The following is a 21,110-nucleotide window of genomic DNA, read 5'->3' on the forward strand; positions in this document are numbered from 1 at the left end:
CTGCGCGGGTGGCCTTCCCTAATGGCTTGTATCCGAGCCTGCGGGGACAGGCGGAGTCCTTCACCATTGGGAGGCATTTCCTGCGGGACCAGCTTGCGTACTGCGCGTAAGGACGTCACGTCTCTGAGCATGGTTGGTCCTGCGGATCCAGTTGGTTTCTGCGCAGACGCCCCTGTTTAAGGTGAGTCTTGCGGGTCCAACTGGGCTCTGCTGGGACCTACCTCTTCAACGGAATTCAATACAATCAAGAACCATCGGAGGATGAGATATCGATTAACGTTAACAAGAATGCACGAGAAAGAAAAAAAGGGGTGGGGGGTAAAAGATGAAACGATGATGAAGAAGAGATGGCATTAGGTAAAGCGCGGATTAACAACTTGAAAGACCCAGTTTTAAGGGGGTGTTTGGCCTAGGTTATATTTTTGTGCTTATGTTTATATATTTTTGAAGCTTATAGCTTATTTTATATCATTTGATAAGCTCTTTTTAAGTGTTTGGATTAGCTTATATTTTACAATTTGATAAGCTATTTTTAAGTGTTTGGATTAGCTTTAATTTGTTACACTAATAAGTTGCTTCAATAATCCACCATCATTTGAGGACAAATGAGTAAAAAACAACCATCTTCAAATAAGCTTATGCAAATAAGCTAAAAAACCATATTCATTTGGGACGGGTTTGGCTCTTTTACAAAAATGAGCCAGCTCAGCTCAGGTTGTTTCAAATCAAGTTCCTATTATGTAGTTTTATTCAACCTTTTATAAAACGAGCGACGAGCTCAAGCTTCGAGTCGCGAGCTCTTTGAACAGCCCTTCACCTCAAGTTTAAGAGGAGCTCGGGAGCAACGATCGAACTCTCGATCAATGTTATTCAAAATAGGGGGACCTTAGTATATGAAGGCAAAACGATTTTTACCTTCAGCAATCCACTATAGGCCAGGCTAGTGGCGATGACGAGAAAAATGTGATAATGAAAGCAGTCGCGGAATACAAAGATTTTGTTTCCATAATGGGGTTCTCACACATGTTGATGTGAGAAGTTGTTCGTTGTCATCCAATATGGGTTGTTATTCCTTCAATGGGTTCTGATCCATAAGCCACAAAAAATCAAGGACAAATGAAGCAGGGGACTACACGATGTCATCGGAAGCAAAATTTCCTAACACCAATCCTTAAGATAATACCAATCCATATGTTTTAGTTGAGCCCAAAAGATCACTTAGGAAGGGCAAAAGATCCACATCATCCTCATTGGACACATACGAGCTTCTAAACATTGACAAGTTTAACACGTTCAATGAAGCCGAATTCAAACAAAGAACCCGAATTCTAGACGAGAAGCTATGTCATTTGCATGAGGAAAAAAATTTGAAATCAGCTAGCGTTGGCCGAAGAAGAACAACAAGCGAATATATGCCAACAGACGAGACATCTTCCAAGTGTATATGAATCTTGGTAGTCGTTATCAAGAACACATAAGTTACGAAAATTTACATGAAACTTATTAAAAATGGACGTTACAAAAAAAGAGCCAATTTGAAATTTTGAATTTGATATTACTTTAAGCCTTTCTTCATGATAAGAAACAAATAGATGCATTTATGAGAAATCAAATGAAAGATAAGTAAAATGGAAAAATTATCTAAATGACTCATATATGGAGATAGAAAAAAAAAGATCTAAAAAGTTTCAACTTTCTCAATATGACCCAAATAATTTTTACCGGGGCGAGTGGGCGACGCATCGAAAATGTAACCGATGAGATTCAAGAACCATTTAAAAATTGACACGTGGTAACGTTCTGACATATTCAACCACATTTTTGAAAATCTTGGGGATTTCGTCCAAATCTGTTTTTTAAATCTTTTTGTAAAAAACAGTCTCACCGGACGGTTTTTTTATGTTTCTTATCTGGTCCGTTCAAATTATTATTATCCCTAACTTCTCTCACATCTTCATCTACATCTTCATCTTCTTCATCTACATCTTCATCTTCTTTCACTGGAACAAACTACAATATTATCAAATTCCATTGTAGGTTTCGGGTCTAATAACGAATCGTAAGGGTTTCTTAGGTTGGTTTGGAGCTATAAAGGGGTGATGCATGCGCGGTGAAAAGTGGCGGTTCCGAGTGATGGTTGAAGTGAGGGAGTTAATTCTTGTTCCGGTGGGTTTATTAATTCTTGTTCTTGTGGAGAGTGGCGGTTCCGAGTGATGGTTCAAGTGAGGGAATTAATTCTTGTTCCGGTGGGTTTGTTAATTCTTGTTCCGGTGGGAAAGTGGCAGTTCCAAATTCTTGTTCTTACTTGAGTGGTGGAGTTAATTTGTTGATTATAAAAGAACAAGTATATGATGATGAAGATGAAGATGAAGATATAGATGAAGATGAAGATGAAGATGTGGAAATAGTTATGGATAATAATAATTTGAAGGGACCAGATAAGAAACATAAAAAAACCGTCTGGAGAGACTGTTTTTTACAAAAGGATTTAAAAAACATATTTGGACGAAACCCCCAAGATTTTCAAAAATATGGTCGGATTTGTCTGAACATTGCCACGTGTCAGTTTTTAAATGGTTCATGAATCTCGTTGGTTATATTTCCAATGCGTCGGTCTCGGTACAAATTATTTGGATCATATTGAGAAAGTTTAGACTTTTTAAATCTTTTTTTTTCTCTCTCTTTATTTGGGTCATTTAAAAAGTTTTCCCTTTCCCTAAGTAAAATTAATGAAGTTGACATTTGAGGTCGAAGAAAGTAAATGAATTTAAATTTTGCCATACGTAATTTTCATAAATTAAAATAGATGAAAAGGTAGCAAACTGTTGTATATATCAAACAAGAACATATTTAAATGATTAATATTACTAATTTATTTTTAGTTTTGTTTTCTTAATTCAGTTCATGTTGCTTTATAGTTTTGTCAAAGTAATATTTTTTATGTGGTAAAATTTTAACTTTTCTTCTCTTAGTCCAATGCATGTTGGTTTATAGTTTTTGACTTTTTTCATAGTAATATTTTTTATATGATATTATATGGTAAAATTTGTTCATACGTTGTTGGAAGTAATTTCAGACTCAAGTCATAAGTCGGTGAGCTTGAGGGACCAACGATGACAAGTCGGTCATTGTTGGTTATGTTTTCTAGTTATGTTATGTTTACTAATTGTATTGTAATTATAATAGGTAATGTTTTGGCTAGTAAGTTAGGTTAGTCATATATTAACCAAGTTATGGTTAGACATTAGAGATTGTGGTGGTGTGAGGTGTAACCGAGTTAGGGTTCATCTAGAGATACACACGATATGTAACCGAGTTATGGTTCATCAAGAGTCAAACCGAGTTAGGGTTTGAGATATTGTAATCAGTTTTTTGAGTTATTTTCTGATTAACAAACAAGAGTTATTTGTTTAGTTTGTGTATTGATTATCGATCCAGGAGTTGATATGTCACCCTTGATTATAATATATGCCTATTTGTGTTTGTTTTGGTCTAATCACATTGGGTGGACTGTTTTAATAATTTTGAATGTCGTGTGTAGAATTTGAATACAAAGTTTGTAGAAATGATGAAAATCGAGCTGAAGTAAAATACACCTCAAAGATTCGGGCTTTCTCATTTGAAAAATATGTGGTCAACTAGGTTATTGAACAAGTTCACTGGCATAATGGCTACTCACAGGTCAACGGGCACTATATCATCTTGCGAGGAGGGATATAGTTAAATGTTTACGGTGGATCAACACTTTATCGGATGAAAATGATATCGTGTTTGCGGTTGGAGATGAAACTCTACAAATATTGACCTTGGAAGGCATGTTGACTTTTGGTATGACCGGTTGATCAGATCGAGGATCATGGTTCGGCTTTATTAGTTGTTTATGTGTTAGTATTATAGAGAGTTTGTAGTTATTTGCTTATTATAGTGTGTTGGTCATTTTTTTGTTGGATATAAGATTTGTAGGTATAAAAGACTAGGTTATTGACCCGTGTGATACACGGGTTGGATAAGTAATATTTTGCTTTAAAGGAATGAATAGAATAAATTATAAATTACACAAGACAAAAAAAATTACATGATAAAGTTATTATAATAAAATTTGTTTATGTACAGTATTTGTAGTCTTATTTAAAAGTTTACAATCTTCATAAAAAATTAGTACTTTCAGTCTATCTCTGGTTTTCACTCTAGACAATGCAACACACAACTGACCATGACAGAAATTGGTTATCTAAGAAATATACCAACACTTGAAAGTGATTGTTAACCGTCATTACAAAACAATTACCAAGCGGAAGCTGCCTCCTTTAAAATTGAAACAAAATTATTTTCTATGCTAGTATAAAGCTTGTTCTTGAAATAAACATGTGATCTCCGATATTGGTTTCTGACATTAATTTGGTTTCCAAAACTCGACTTAAAAATCTTTTTTACATGTACTCTTGTTTCTTTGCATAAACCACTAAAATTTCTTAGAAGCATGACTCAAAGTCCATGTGATTGTAGAGAAAAACCAATAAATATGGAAACAAAATTAATTATAGCAATTTCGATTTTTTTTCTAAATCACAAAATTAATTTTAATGATTAATTAACATAAAATTACCAAGTGGCCTAGATTGTTCAACTATGTGCCATGTGACACAATCTTATTTTTATTTATTGTAATAAGTAGATTTGAAAGGGTGTATGTTATTCATTAAATTGGAACATATTTAAATGATTAATATTAATATATTATTTTTATTTTTTGTTTTTATAATTATTGCATGTTTCTTTGTGGTTTGTCAAATTAATCTTTTTATTATATACAATATTATGTGGTAAAATTTTTATTTCTCTTATACAGTGCATGCTGCTTTATAGTTTTTTCAAAGTAATCTTTTTTTATACAATGTTATGTAGGATTGTTGTTTGTTTTGGCTGTTTATTCACATCATCTTTTGTAATATTTCTAAATTTGGTATGTAGAATTTGGATGCATACAAAGTTTGTAGAAGTGGTAAAAATCACGCTGAAGTAAAATACACCTTAAAGATTTGTTCTTTCTCATTCGAAAAAGATGTGATCAGCGAGGTTATTGAAAGAGTTGACTGGGATAAAGGTCAACCCGCAGGTTAACGGGCACTAGATCATATTTTGAGGAGGGATATAGCGAAATGTTCACTATGGATCAACACTTTATCGGTTGAAATGATATTGCGTTTGAAGTTGGAGATGAAACTCTACAAAAATTGATTGTGGAATCCATGTTGACTTTTGGTTTGACCGCTTGATCAGGTTGAGGATCATGGCTTGGGTTTACTATTTGTTTATGTGTTAGTATTATAAAGAGGTGTCTTGGTTATTTTCCGTGGGATATAAGATCTGTATGTATAAAAGAGATGAAAGGGTAACAAACTGTGTTATTCATCAAATTGGAATATATTTAAATAATTAAGGGGTATTGGTTTTTAATACTCCCAAGTTTCACCAATTTGTTCATAACACTCTCAACTTTTACTTTGTCACCCACCACTCCTAACTTTGACCTTATTTGTCTTTATCACTCCCTCGCTAACGAACGACTAACGTCGTTAGTGGAAACGCTGATGTGGACGTGTAATTAACTGAGTTGGCATGCTTATGTGTTACATGTGGGTCCCACGAGCCCATCTCATCTCCTTTTTCATCATATTAGCTCTAGCCCCTTGCATCACCAACCACCAACCTCTACCTCCACCACCATCGACCTCCACCACCACTCATCCTCCAACTCCTTCACCACTCACCAAATTACATTCAACTCATCCACCATTGATGTTCCTGGTGGTTAAGCAACCAACATATGGAGGTTCTAGGAATGCTCATGTAGTCACCGACAAGACACAATACCGAGATCAAAGATACAATGACGAAAATGAACAGAAGACACAATTATAGCTAAAAAGGACACAGTAGATCGCAAAATATAACACAATATTGAGTAATAGATCACAATATCAAGAAAAAAATGCACAATGTTAAGGAAAAAAGACACAATCACTGACGAAAATAAACACAAAACACAATTATCTTTTTCACTCATCATTGTGTGACTTTTTTATAAGAACGAGGAGACGTTTGAAAATTTTTTGTATTTTTACTTTTTTAATTTTTAATAATAAATTATGTGTTATGATTTTTCTATTAATTTTCTTAAGAGGTATTTTTATGTAATGTAAATCATTTATCATTCTCATTTTTGTTTACTAATAACTTAATGTCCCTTAATTAAATATAGTTTTTAGTTATTAATTGTATTATGGTCTCTAATCACAGTCACTGGATACGCGCATACACTAATCGACAGACTCATTCTCACAATATATACAGACAGACGTATCTACCTACCTGTTCCTTTGGTTAGGGTTTGGGTGTTCCTTTCTTTGCCGATCAACAACATCCAGCTACGAACCATCAGCCACCTCTGTTTGGGTCAAAGTTGTGCTATTTGTATTTACCTTTGAATTTATGTGTTCAATCATTCATGCCTCTGCATTGTAAGTTAATATGTGTTTTGTTTCCGTCACCTGCAGGGACAAACAAAATAATATATATATATATATATATATATGTGTGTGTGTGTGTGTGTCGACGACCTCAAACCCTAACACATCTACTGATGAAATCACAAGAGACTCAACTTCTCGGCGCACCACCGTAAGTAAATACTAATGCATTACTGGTGCTTGCTTTCATCTAACCAAATAGTACTATATATTAATTCCATTTCTTTTAGGGAAGAAACCGTCGACCTCATTCTTGTCAGTTCTGCGGTCGTGGCTGTCGTTTATTTACTGATAGTTAAAATCGACTATAAACACGCCAAGAGTGACCCTTACGCAAGCGGAGGTGCTGAAAGGTGATATTCACTACAAAAAGACAAACAAAACCATTCATCTACACGGACGGGTACCCATCATGCCAAGTTTTGAAGAGAATACAAGTATCAACCCCGGTACCGGAGAAGCTACCATTAACGTGACTGCCTATTTGGATGATCAGAAGGGCCAGCGCGTCTCATTCGAAGGAAACTGTAACGAGTGTGCACTTACAGTCTTGCAGTCTGTGAAGCCCATGCAGGTAACGTTCGATCATTACCTGCATAATTTGACAGACGAGCAGATTTCCTACTTCGTGAAAGAAATGAGTAATGGAATATGGTTGATGATTCATATCAACCTGGAGTGGAAGAAAAACCACCACAATGTTAAAGTTTCTTTCAAGTGTGACTATCACTCTGCTTCAAAGAAGGGAAAGTGTTACTATTGATGATATTAAATGCATGTAAATATATCTATATAAGAATAGGAATTTCTTGCACTTTTGGAGATTGTGTAACTGTTGGACAAAGGGTATGCACCCGTTAGATTGTTTGGTAATGAAATTAACGATTTGCGAGATAATAATTGTATACCATGATAATTTGTTAATGAGACAGGAACACAAAGAGTCAGTATATATACATAACGGTAAGGCAGGTAAGAGACGGTTGTGATAACCGTCGCAAATGCTCAATCGTTTATAACGATAATGTGCAGGCTGGTGCAGCAGCTGGTTTTATGTCACAAGAATACACTTACATGAGTATGTGAATGTGATATAATAATCAGGACAGCAGGCATGTTGTTTTTACCTGAATCATCATGTCTAGCAGTACTAGTTGAGGGCAAAGATTTATGTAAAATGAGTTTCATATACAGTTTGGGAAGGATGAGTGGTAGAAATTAGATAGCTTGTTAATGGCTTCATTCCTCAAGATAATCATAACACGTCAAAAAGATTTTTCATATCAGAACTGTTAATGGGCTTCATTCACCACCACAGAGAAATTAGAAGAGAATTAGAATTTTTACAGAAAGTAGGCTGATGGGATTATTTTTTAATCATCATCATATCTAATTTTAATATACCTGATAGAAACTGAATATTTGTTTTAAGAAATATCTACTAAAATCTGTTACACCAAAACGCCTCAAGTTTTAGTTTGTTTACCCATCCGACCAACCATCTGCATTGATATGTTGTACTTGAGTGATATGTTTGGACATGGGTGCCAAAACATACAGACACTCACAGCGTGGATCCTAGCCTATCCTTTTGTGGGAGGTAATGCCAGGAGGTATGGTTAAAGGCAGTTTCTTAACTATAGTTATTTTGATGCTTTTTGTAGCTCTGCAGGGGTTGATACAACAATCGTTGAGCGGTTGAGGCCATGCATATCTTTACTCTCTAATAAAAGAGAGTTTTGTTAACAATTGAGGGGTTGCTTTTTCGCTAAACTGTGCTGCACAAAGCAGGTATCTAGATTTTTATAAAAACTGGTAAAATTTATGCAAGAATTTAGACGTTAAAATGGGTTTGTTTTCTTTTTAATATTAGGTTTGTGGGTAAGACCAATGCTGTTGAGACCAGATCGGACCGGCCGGTCGAACCGGCCCACTGACCGGTCCGGTTCTATGCAGTTAGCTCGGTTCCCAGACAACCGGTCGATCTGAACTGGAAAACCGGTCCGGTTGAACCGATTTTCTATTAATTTTTTTTTTTGAAAAATTCCTTTTCCAGATTATTTTAAGCAAAAGCCGTTCGGCCGACCTGACTTATTCGACCGGTGAACCGCTTGCCCAACCGGTTCGCTGTCCGATTCGGTTATGAAAACATTCGGTAAGACTAAAATGAATGTACAATATTTAAGAAGTCACTTTGTGTTTACTTTTATGACATCAGGTGTTAATGAGGTTAATCACCTGAGTTTGAAAGGGAACGGGTCAAAACACTTGAGAGTCAAACAAAGAGTATTTTAACACATTGACTATCAAAGCAGTATAGCTTTTGCGAGAATTAGATATATTGCTCTAAGTACATGTAAGTTGTTGCTAAAAAACATATAAAAATAAATAATTTATATTATATTTTGTAACCTTTTAATACAAAATAACATGTAAAACAAAGCAAACATGTAAAATTGGGGAACATAATCAATCATTCTTAACGTGTTTTAATGATGTGATCACTTTATAAGTGAAACATAGAAAATAAACTAAGATCTCGTTTATAGGCTACCTAATCATGTAACTTTTTGAAAAATTGAAAAAAGTTATAATTTGTTTCAAAATTGGTTAACCCATTCAACTTACAAAACTGAACTGAGACAACTTATCCCACAAAATTCCCTTTGACCGATCAAACAACTTGTCGTTTCATTCAATTGCAAAATCGAAGAACATACCGGTTCAGCCAATAATAGTCCAAACCATACAACCAAAAGTGACAAGGTGTCGGACTTCCAATCCAACTAGTTTGACTGACACGTCCTATCCGTGTTTAGCCTAAATAAATAAATGAGGTGTTTTCTGTAATTTTGTAAATTTAAAATATTAATATTAATTATAAGTTGGTTGTGGCTTAATGGTAGAGTACTTGCTTTACAAGTGAAAAGTAGGGGGATCAATCTTCACTATCACCAACTTATATGGGAGATATGAGGGATGGCTCTGGCTTGCCAGGGTTCGAGTCCTGATCTCACCCGGTTTTACCGGCTCCTCGCTGTCGTGCCGTTTGGCGGGCGTGGGGGTCGGGTTTTATCCGGTGAATCCCTCAACAGGTGCACCGCTAGGGGCTCCGTCCGTCCGGACTAGTAGCCGGATCGGGCTACCTTTAGCCAATGAGAGCCGCGTACGGGATACCCGGCGTTACTCAGGGTGCTAAAGAAAAATGAGTAGTAATTACGAACACCAGTCTCTTCTTCTCTTGTTGACCCACACAACAGAAGCAAGCAACTAACCAAACGATATTCATTCAAAATGATTTGATCAATCAGACGCCTCCACCGTCGATCACTGCCGTAACCGCCGTCCGGTAACTAACTTCAATAACACTTCTTCTTTCATTTCCCAGATCCAAATTACTTACCAACTTGTTTGTTTTTAACCTATCTACGTACCTACCGACTTAACTAATTTCATCATCAAACCCAAACCCCCGTATAATTAAATATGAATTACATTAAACCCAAATCTTGAAAATTGCTATTAACCCAACTAATTAACTATTCCGTTGACATTTGTATATCTACATCTATATGTATATCATCAGTATTTTAAATATAATATACGAAGTTGTTATGTTGCAAAACACACGATAATAAATTGATGATGATTTCAGGGTTTACAAGGGGATACTTATATACAAATAAACATGGCTATAGATTCGACTTCTTTATCCGAGCCTGCTCCCTCTTGGTTTACTCCTAAAAGGTTGCTTCTTTTCTTTTACTTCTAGCTTTCTTTTTCATTAATTAACAAAAATATCTAATTACTATAGGAATTCACATGTTTTGGTTTCTACAATATTAATAGTGAGATAAGATTCCTAGCGATTAATCGGATTGGAAGGTTTAAATATCAATTTCAGCTACACACACATACCCACATTTTTGTATGCAGTTTATGTGTAATTGTGTATATATATGTGATTAACCGCAAATTGCCAAAAATCGGCTGAAATTATGGCCTAAATATTAACCAGTCACCGGATAAATCGCCGATTAGTTGTTGACTAGTCCCAAGTTTTATAACATTGAATAGATCTCAAACTGGATTTACTTTAAACAACTCTTGTTACAATTGTAATGGTTTTGTATTAGTCTAATGGTCAATAATGTTCATACCAGATAGTTCAGGGTAGTCATTTGTAATTGTTGTAACTAACCTGCTAAGGTTAGATTTTGACTGTTTTGTCATATTTTATAGTAATTTTATCTAACTATGCTTGTTGATACTATATGCATAGGTTGCTTGTAGTATTCTGTTTGATCAACATGGTGAATTATGTTGATAGAGGAGCAATCGCAAGTAATGGTGTAAATGGGAGTCCTAGAAGTTGTACAGAGAGTGGTGTGTGCTCAGATGGGAGTGGAATTCAGTAAGTTACTTTATACGCATGTTGAAATATTGACTCTTTTTAACATGATTTGTAATATGTTTTGTGTACCTTTATTGTTTTGCAGGGGTGATTTTGACTTGAATAATTTTAGAGATGGTGTCATTTCTTCTGCTTTCATGGTTGGACTTCTTGTTGCGTCTCCAATATTTGCATCTTTGGCCAAGAGGTAATTTATCACTTCTAAATCATTAGCCTCCGTTTTTGTTAGATGACAAAATATTAGGTTTATGTTTATTGACTAAGGGGGTGTTTGGCCTAGCTTTTATTTGTAAGCTTATGCTTATATATAAAATTAGCTTATAGTTTTTTTTTTCTATTATTTGATAAGCTTTTTTTAAGTGTTTGGATTAGCTTATATTCTACAAGTTAATTATGTGCCTTAATAAGTTGTTAAATCCAACATTCTTTAATTTGTTAGAGTAATAATTACTAATTCACCACCATTTGAGGATAAATGAGTAATTTACACCCTTAAACAAATAAGCTTCTATCAAATAAGCTAAAAAACCATCTTCATTTAAGCTTCTTCAAATGAGCTTATATAAGCTAATAAGCATAAGCTTAAAAAGCTAAGCCAAACACCAAGTTAATCTTATTTTGTAAAAAAAAAGCTAAAAAAGCTATAAACTTTGATAAAAAAGCTAGGCCAAACACCCCCTAAGTAGTTAATATGCATATCTTATTTAAAAAATAGGCGTGATAAATAGTGGATGGGCAATAATAGCTTTTGTTGAGAAGTGGTGATTTTTACTTGGCATTCATTTTCTCAAAAGAATTTTTTGTTTTGGCTGCATGATTGCATGATAATTTTTTCTTGAAATTATATTATTGGGATTACATAATTTTGTTGTGAATTTGTCAAAATGGATCATGGTCAACTGAGTTTGGTTGACATAATGGATCATTGGATCCAAACAACTTTTTTCTTTACCTTTTTTTCAATTCTTTTTACAAAAGGAGGGCATGTCATACAATCAAGTGTATATATATCACACACGACATAGAAAGAAATAAATAATTAGTAGATTACTAACATATTAAATATCAAATTATTTCGAATTTTCGATACTTTTAGTTGATATCTATTGTAAACACGAAAAGTATTATCATTTTACAGAAAAGTGATTGATTATAGATAGACAGTTGATATTCATGTCATGGCACATCATTTTGTTATCGTCTAATATAGTTCCATACCATATCACACCGTTGTGAAGCTTTTTTGTATGATCTATTTTTGTAAAATCAAATATCGTACTATAACATTTTGTGTTGTTCCATACCGTTTGTGTCATATTGACCATATTATACCTTATCTTATGATTTCTTACTATGGTTTGGTACCATTTGATAATGTATTTTATAATCTGTTCCATGTAACACTTCGGTATAAAAGGGTTTAAAAGTTTATGCAAATTTGAACTTCAAAAATTTAAAGATGACAAAAAAAGGCCAGACTGATTGGAAATTGGAATCTAAAAGAAATCAAAGTGAACTATAAAGTTAACTCGAATTGGATAACATGCCAAAATTTATTATCTGTTTAATGGCTCACAAGTGCATTACTTGGTAGACAAAACTAAAGTTTAGTGGTATGAAGTCATCAACCTATTTGACCCATAACAGTACTACATGTATTGAAGTCATGAAATCATGATCCCATTTGGCTCGTTAGAAATGAAGCTTTCACTTTTTATAATTGCATATTCTTTTCATTTTTGTGTATATGAGCAGCATCAATCCATTTAGACTTATTGGAGTCGGATTGTCAGTATTTACTCTTGCTGTAGCTGGTTGTGGGCTTTCAGTTGACTTTTGGTCCATCGCATTTTGCCGAATGTAAGTTGACTACTTCAGAGTCAAACAACTGAGATTATATTATTCTCTTTTGAGTTTTATCATCACTTACATACTGTTGTATTTAGGTTAGTCGGTGTCGGTGAAGCTTCTTTCGTAAGTCTGGCTGCTCCATTTATTGATGACAATGCTCCACTTGCTCAGGTTCCTTACCTCACTGGCTAACAAAAGCACGCGCGCACACACATACACATATATTAGAAAAAAAAGTGTTTCGGGTCAACCCAACGGACTTGTTTTTCTGATTTCATTTGTTTGTACAGAGAACAGCATGGTTGGGAGTATTCTACATGTGCATACCAACTGGAATTGCTGTTGGTTATGTTTATGGTGGGGTGGTATGCGCCTGATCTTTCTTTCTTTTTCAATTAAATGATTTTGACCAGAAAAAGTCAAAGTACTGGTGATTGTTTATTGTTTTATAGGTCGGAGGTAGTGTTGGTTGGCGCTATGCGTTTTTCGGCGAGGCGATTCTCATGTTGCCATTTGCTATTTTAGGGTTTGTAATGAAACCGTTACAAATGAAAGGTATTTCTTTTATGTTTCATATAAATATATAATAATGTTTGATATCACCATAGTTTACCGAGTTTTATGTGTGTGCCCATATATATAGGTATGTCGCATGATAAAAATATTCTCGGGTCTTTAAATGATGAGGTTACTGAGCACAGCTCTAAAAAACATTCCAGGTGTTTCTCAAATCAATATTATATAAGACCCTGTTTTTATAAAGTCAGTGAAATTTGGATTTGAATATTAAATTTATTTTGTTGTAGCTATGGTATATTTAGCTCCAATCAGTTATCAAGATTTTGGCAAGATATGAAGGCTCTTTTGCTCGACAAGATATATGTCATAAATGTTCTAGGTACTTGTTAATTTTCTCAATCTCTTATCAGCTACAATAAATGTTAATTGTTTATTTTTTCAATGGTTTTTGTTAGGTTATATTGCATATAATTTTGTCATTGGAGCATATTCATACTGGGGACCAAAGGCTGGCTATAGCATATATCAAATGGTAAGCTTGTTTTGGCCTTCGTGCCGACCGTTGTTTTTGGTGACATATAAGAAAGCTTTATCTGGAATTATTATCTTTTACAGAATAATGCTGATATATTATTTGGAGGAATTACCATTATTGGTGGAATTGTGGGAACAATAGGAGGAAGTATTATTCTAGATCGCATGAATTCAACAATCCCCAATGCTTTTAAGGTAGACATTTTATGAGGGGTAACTTTATACAATAGTAACCAAGTTTCACTACTGTTCTAATTAGGTCCCTCATTGTTTTTTCTGTCCTGAATAGGTCACTCAAGTTTCAAGTTGTGTTCTAATCCTAGGTTTTTTACCTGTTTAACAGGCTACCATGCCTGTGTGGCATTTTTTCTTTTTCTAAATATACTGATGTGTAATTGGTATCTATTTTTAATTTTATTTATTTTATTAATTATAACTCAAGACTTTTGTCATTTTACCTTTTAATGATTTAAAAATAAGACCATTTACAGAAAAGATAAACCAAAGAACTTATCTTTATATTTGGAATGTTATCTACGTATGATAACCTGTTAAATAGGTAAAAGGATTAAATCATTAAGTGAAACTTGAGTGACCTGATCGGGACACAAAAAAGAATGAGTGACCTGTGACCTAGTTAGAACAATGGTGAAACTTGGTTACTATTCTATGAAGTTCTCCCATATTTTGTAACTTATCTTTATATCTTTGTTTTTTATTTATTTAAACTATTTATTCTTTTGCAGCTTCTTTCCACTGCAACTTTCTTTGGAGCAATATTTTGCTTTAGTGCGTTTTGTTTCAGTAACTTGTACGTTTACGTGGTTCTCTTTCTTATTGGGGAGATACTTGTTTTCGCCACCCAGGTAACTTTCTTTTTAAGGATATAAATTGACAATAATTACAGCTACAAATGGCAATTTTGACTCGTTTACCTTTTAATAGGTTAACTTGGGTTACAGTTTATCTATAACCTGTCAAACAGGTTATATAAAATTATACGGGCCAAACATTTTTAGACAAGATGTGCTTTTGTAATCATATTTGACCACATTTATAAGAAAAAAACTAATTTTTTGACCATAAGATCCCATCCGATTCAAACCGTACAAAATTACCAGTTTCGACGTGCTATTAAACCTGCTCGATCCGCCATTATCTGTTTTAGGTAGGGGTGTGCATGGGCCGGGTTTGGGCTCAAAACCGAACCAAATACCAAAAATTCAAGAGTTTTTGAAACCCATCAGTTTTGGATTTTGGTTTGGGTTCGGTTCGATTTTGGTTTTCTCGGTTTTACCATTTGAGGTTACATTACTTATTAAATTCTTATAGGCTACTTAAATTTCAAAATAAAATTGAAAATCCATAAATCGGCTTGTATGCAAAACTGAAAGTTCTGTTTATATGAAAACATAATCCAAGTCGTCGGTTTTTGTTTGGGTTCGGTTATTTCTGTTACGGAGCGGTTTTTTCTGATCAAAGTATATTGCGCACTTCACAGGGACCCGTGAATTTTGTGTGTCTTCATACTGTTAAACCAAGTTTGAGACCGTTATCAATGGCTATGTCAACTGTTTCTATTCATGTCTTTGGTGATGTGCCCTCATCTCCACTTGTTGGTCTTCTTCAGGTTTGACTTTCTTTCACATATTATTTATTTTTCGTCATTATGTGGATCCCACCATCGGATTTCGTTATATTTTTTTATAAAGGTTCAACGGAAGTATTAAGACTCTTTTTCAGTAGCTTAATGGGTTTGCTTATATGAAAAACAAAACGTTAGATTGAACATTGACGATTGTGCTAGATTATTGTTATTGTTATAGCTATATCGTTTTGCATTATTTTAATGGGTTTAGTTTCATTTTAATATGCAATATGAATCTATGTTATTAACAAAAGGCTGCAAATATGTGACACAGGACAATGTTAACAATTGGAGGATATCCGCCTTGATCCTGACTTCAGTATTTTTCTTGGCAGCCGGAATATGGTTTACAGGTATGATACGACATGTTCAATCACGAACGTATCAAAAGGGGCATTTTAGACATTTTACCAGCAGCCTTCTCATGTATGTTTGCTATGCGTGTTTGGTTACGCAGGTATCTTTCTTGAGAGTATGGACCGATACGATGAAGATAGTGAGCATGTGGCGTCTGTTCTTGAGCAGCCAGATGTAATGCCTTTGCTTGAAAATAAGCCTGCAACTGCATCACCATGAACATAGCTAGATTGATAGACTCAACACGAAGCATATGTACATTGTCTTCAGCCTCTCTTGTTTGTAACTTAAAAGCTTTTACTTGTGTAGCCAGCTGGTTTAGAAATGTGTATTATGTATTGGGTGTATGCATATTGGTGATTTAATGTTTGGGTAAAAACATAACAATTGTATCAAACATGGTGGATTTGGGATTGCTTTAAATGTTCCTGTAAACAAGTAGCTCATGCAATTTAGACATTAGTTAGATTATTTTAAGTATTTGGAAGAATATATAAAGAGATCATCATATATAAAGAGCATATCTCGGGCTTAGATAAACTTGAACTCACCTCAGCTTGTTTGCAAAGCTATGCCGAGTTTATTATGCTTAAATTTTTTTAATTTCTTCTTATAAAATTTTGAATTTTATTGTAAAAAGATCCACTATTAGTAACATTTTCCAGAAGAATGTTTATTACTTTTTTGTTTCACTATTATCATTTGTTAATCAAAAAATACAATCATTCAAATTTTCTTAAATTTTATGTTTTTCAAACTATGACACTTGTAGAGGGACGGAAGGAGTAATAATATATGTGGTGCACAATTGTGATGTCTCTCTCTTAAGCAGTTAGCATTTATCCAAATCCAGTATTAGTATTAGTTGCCGATTAATTGGTAATCGGTCAAAGGCGATCCAAATCAGCCCAAATGTCGGTCAAAGTTGGTATCAGTCAGAATTGGTCAATTTATATATAAAACTCCAATCCCGATTAATCGGTCAAAATCTTTGAAGCTTTTGAAAAATTATAGTTATTGATCCAATCTGATTAATAAGTATGAAAAATTATATAAAAAATTTCAATCCGATTGTTCCCTGTTAATCAATCGCTAGTCAGTACCGCAACGCCGAACTAGCGCCTACAGCAATGACTTAAACTATGTCAATGATTGACTCCATTGACCATCCTTTGTATCCATCCATAAAAGCTCCAAAACTGGAAGAAAAGTAACAATAATCTGGAAAAAAGGGGGTTTGGTGTGTGTTAATCTTATTTATATTCTAAAGCACAAAAATAATCATACAATGATGTTCAGGCAGTGGAAGGTTTACAAGGGGACTTGAGGATCATAATAATATTAATTGTTCGTTTACGCATACCAATAAACATGGCTATAGATTCAACTTCTCGATCTGATCCTGATCTTTCTTGGTTTACTCCCAAAAGTTACACTGTTCATGTTATTTTTCCATCTTTCTTTAAGGCGTGAAATTATCGGAATTTGGTTTTGGTTTTGGAACCAACTTGACAGGGGAAAACGAGTTAAAAAGGTATAACTTGTGGCCGTTACCAGTGGACAGAAACGTCCCAATGAGCCGGGTCATGTGGCAAATGACTCAGCTGTCGGACCCAAATTCCACCAGTTAACAACTTTTCCCAAATTTAGTAGCTTTCAAACCTTTCCTTATTTAACCTCAATGCGTTATTCACTTAATTAGTAGCTTAATTATGTTTTCATTTTTAGTCTAAGCTTCATTAACTATGAGTTTATAAGGATACTTGATGCAATGTTTTATATTCAGAAATTTGTCAACTTTATTTTGAGAATTATTATGTTTTTATTTTTTACAATTGTCTTGCTTATACATGCAGGTTGCTTTTAGTATTCTGTGTGATCAATTTGATCAATTATGTTGACCGAGGAGCAATTGCAAGTAATGGTGTAAATGGGAGTCCCCGAAGTTGTACAGAGAGTGGTGTATGCTCAGATGGTAGTGGAATTCAGTAAGTTACTTTATATATAAGATAATTACTTTATAGCATCATTTCTAATATGTTTTGCGTATCTTTATTGTTTTGCAGGGGTGATTTTGACCTGAATAATTTTAGAGACGGTGTCATTTCTTCCGCTTTCTTGGTTGGAGTTCTTGTCGCATCTCCAATATTTGCATCTTTGGCCAAAATGTAATTTGTCACTTTTATTTTTGGCAGATGACAAATATAAAATCTTTTGGCATTTCCTAATTACGTGTTCTTTTAGTTTTTGTGTATATGAGCAGCATAAATCCATTTAGACTAATTGGAGTCGGAATGTCAGTATTTACTCTTGCTGTAGTTGGTTGCGGGTTTTCGGTTGACTTCTGGTCCATCGCATTTTGTCGAATGTGAGTTGACTACTTCAAAGTCAAACGCCTTTTGACTTTTGGTAATACTTGGTTATTATTGTTGTAAATAGGTTTGTTGGTGTTGGTGAAGCTTCTTTCATAAGTCTTGCGGCTCCATTTATTGATGACAATGCTCCACTTACGCAGGTTCTCTTTCATTTTTATGCATTTTTAACCATTTTAATAGAAAAAAATTAGAACATAATTTATCTTCACTACTTAAATCCATTTGTTTGTGCAGAGATCAACGCCCTGCTTGCGGTGCACGCATATAATGTATATATGTGTGAACCCTCGGGTGGGCAAAAGTAAAATTGCACTAATTTTGACGTTATTTTACTAATCTCGTGAAAATAACGTTAAAAGTGGCGGAAGGTTAATCAGGCATCATGTGGTGGCGTTGATAGCCGAAAGACAAGGGCACATGCACCGATCAGCCGGTGTCCCGATGATTGAGTGCTATGTGCCTTATGTCCAAGGCTTGATGCAAAACTACTATCGAGCCGGGGGTCTCACCGGAAGCAGCCTCTCTATCCCTATGGGATAGAGGTAAGGCTGTCTACATCTTACCCTCCTCAGACCCTACCATAGCATTGCTATTGGTGGGATATACTGAGTACGATGATGATGATGATGATGATGTTTGTGCAGAGATCAGCATGGCTGGGAATACTGGAATTGGTATTGGTTATGCTTATGGTGGATTGGTATGCGCCTGATCTTTCTTTCTTCTTGTGCATATTGATAGCGACCAAAATAAACTCGACCAGAAATGAGTAATGTTCTTTGTTTTGTAGGTCGGTGGCAGCGTTGGTTGGCGCTATGCATTTTTTGGTGAGGCAATTCTCATGCTCCCGTTTGCTATTTTGGGCTTTGCAATGAAACCGTTACAACTGAAAGGTATTTTCATGAATTAATGTTTGATTCCACCGTAGTTTAACTAGTATTTTCATAAAATATAGGTATGCCCTTTCATGAAGAGGTCACTAAACATTCCAGGTGTTTCTCAATTCCATAATATATAAGTTTATAATATAAATCAATGATATATGGATTTGAAGAATAAACCTGTTAAATGTTAATATAATATTTCTTAATTTAGCTCCAATTATTTATCAAGATTTTGGCAAGATTTAAAGGCTCTTTTGCTTGAGAAGACATATGTTATAAATATTCTAGGTACTTGTTAATTTTTTCAATCTGTTATTAACTATAATAACTACTAATTGTCTAGTTATTAATGGTTTTTGCTAGGCTTTATTGCATTAAATTTCGTCAATGGTTCATACTCATACTGGGGACCAAAGGCTGGTTATATCATATATCAAATGGTAAGCAAGTTTGACCTTTGTGTTGACTTTTTTTTGGTTACAAACGATACACTTTATTTACAGAACAATGCTGATACATTATTTGGAGGGATTAACATTGTTGGTGGAATCGTGGGGACAATAGGAGGAAGTATTATTCTCGACCGCATGAGTTCTACAATCCCCAATGGCTTTAAGGTAGATGTTTTATGTGATTATCATATATCTTTGCTATATATAATATATTAATAAAAATGTTCACTCTTTGCAGCTTCTTTCTACTGCCACATTTTTTGGAGCAGTATTTTGTTTCAGTGCCTTTTGTTTCAGTAACGTGTACGTTTACTTGGTTCTCTTTCTTACAGGGCAGATCCTTGTTTCCGCCACTCAGGTAACTATTTTCTTTTTGTGGGTGTAAAGTGACAATTACGACACTGATTGCGGTTACAGATAGTGAACTTTTGACATGAACCTAACACGAAATTGGGGGTTTGGGATAAAAGCGTAAACTTAAAAGTATTAATATGTGAAAATATAAAAAAGTCAGGTTATAGTTTGTCTCTAATCAGTTGGATAAATAAAACATTGAAAGAGAGGGTTTTTTTAATAATGATTAAACCTCTTTAAATCATTCAATTTAGAATATTGGATTATTATTGAAAAGATCATATTTATCCCCCATATTTTTAGCTTGGAAATGTTTTGGTCTGTACAAAAAATTCCAGTTTTGACCCATTTGCCGGTTATTAGGGAACCGTGAATTTTGTGTCGCTTCATGCGGTCAAACCAAGATTGAGACCGTTAGTGTTGGCTATGTCAACTGTTTCTATTCATGTCTTTGGTGATGTGCCATCATCTCCACTTGTTGGTCTTCTTCAGGTTTGTTTTCTTTATTTACCTCCATTCAGTAGATATATGCCCATCTTGATTTTTCACATGATAGAAAAGATGAGCCATATGAACATTATTTCTAGTCTTTTACTTGCATATGTAACACAGGACAAAGTTAACAATTGGAGGATGTCTGTTCTGATCTTAACTTCAGTATTTTTCTTGGCAGCTGGAATATGGTTTACAGGTATATGATATGATGTGTTCAATCATGAACATATCAAAAAGGGTATTTTTGACATTTCACTAGCAGCCTTCTCATGATTGTTTGTTACACTTTTTATTATTATACAGGTATCTTTCTTGACAGCGTGGACAGATACAATGAAGATAGTGAGCGTGTGGGGCCCGTTATTGAGCAGTCGGATGTAATACCTTTGCTTGCAAATAAGCCATGTGTGCAAGAATCGTTACCGGTTCGGGACATTTGACCAAGTCAATGATGCATCTGTTTTGCATACGGGACAGTAGTGTTGCATAACTAGATTATACTTTTGTAAATGTATAAGTTTATTACATGTACCATTTGTTACAAGAATAAGAACCTAGCTTATAAAAGTGTACAAAGTACAAAACAAAATGTGTCATAAACAAGTGTTTCTTACGTTTTTCTTCGTCTCGGGTGGTTTTGAGGAAAAGCGGGAGTGTGCTTAAAGTAAAACAGTCTTTGGTGGGGTGGGTGTAGGGC

The 21,110-nt window shown here is 34.5% G+C and overlaps 1 protein-coding gene and 1 pseudogene across 3 annotated transcripts; both read left to right on the forward strand.

Annotated features, from left to right (window-relative positions):
- The first annotated feature begins 9,790 nt into the window (after nucleotides 1-9,790).
- LOC143564280 (putative sphingolipid transporter spinster homolog 2) lies at nucleotides 9,791-16,275 on the forward strand. Of its 2 annotated transcripts, none has more exons than XM_077051605.1 (16): nucleotides 9,791-9,852; nucleotides 10,186-10,277; nucleotides 10,813-10,944; nucleotides 11,030-11,131; nucleotides 12,700-12,804; nucleotides 12,891-12,966; nucleotides 13,086-13,160; nucleotides 13,248-13,350; nucleotides 13,439-13,514; nucleotides 13,602-13,693; nucleotides 13,770-13,846; nucleotides 13,930-14,043; nucleotides 14,595-14,714; nucleotides 15,350-15,478; nucleotides 15,771-15,849; nucleotides 15,954-16,275. In XM_077051605.1, the coding sequence occupies exons 2-16, from the start codon at nucleotides 10,219-10,221 to the stop codon at nucleotides 16,070-16,072; spliced, it is 1,458 nt and encodes a 485-aa protein (XP_076907720.1). In that variant the 5' UTR covers nucleotides 9,791-9,852; nucleotides 10,186-10,218; the 3' UTR covers nucleotides 16,073-16,275. The 2 variants fall into 2 exon arrangements, with proteins under 2 accessions (XP_076907720.1, XP_076907721.1); XM_077051606.1 differs by having other exon boundaries at nucleotides 9,813-9,879.
- Nucleotides 16,276-17,224: 949 nt separating this feature from the next.
- LOC143564277 (putative sphingolipid transporter spinster homolog 2) lies at nucleotides 17,225-20,901 on the forward strand (annotated as a pseudogene). Its single transcript, XR_013140834.1, has 15 exons — nucleotides 17,225-17,268; nucleotides 17,710-17,841; nucleotides 17,920-18,021; nucleotides 18,117-18,221; nucleotides 18,293-18,368; nucleotides 18,873-18,928; nucleotides 19,019-19,121; nucleotides 19,184-19,220; nucleotides 19,324-19,400; nucleotides 19,476-19,552; nucleotides 19,616-19,729; nucleotides 19,803-19,922; nucleotides 20,282-20,410; nucleotides 20,531-20,609; nucleotides 20,717-20,901. The product of XR_013140834.1 is annotated as a putative sphingolipid transporter spinster homolog 2 (transcript).
- Nucleotides 20,902-21,110: the final 209 nt, after the last annotated feature.

Source organism: Bidens hawaiensis, unplaced genomic scaffold (genome assembly GCF_021521415.1).
Source record: "Bidens hawaiensis isolate Kalapana, Puna unplaced genomic scaffold, B.hawaiensis_p1.1 tig00021865_1, whole genome shotgun sequence".
Taxonomy (NCBI): Eukaryota; Viridiplantae; Streptophyta; class Magnoliopsida; order Asterales; family Asteraceae; genus Bidens; species Bidens hawaiensis.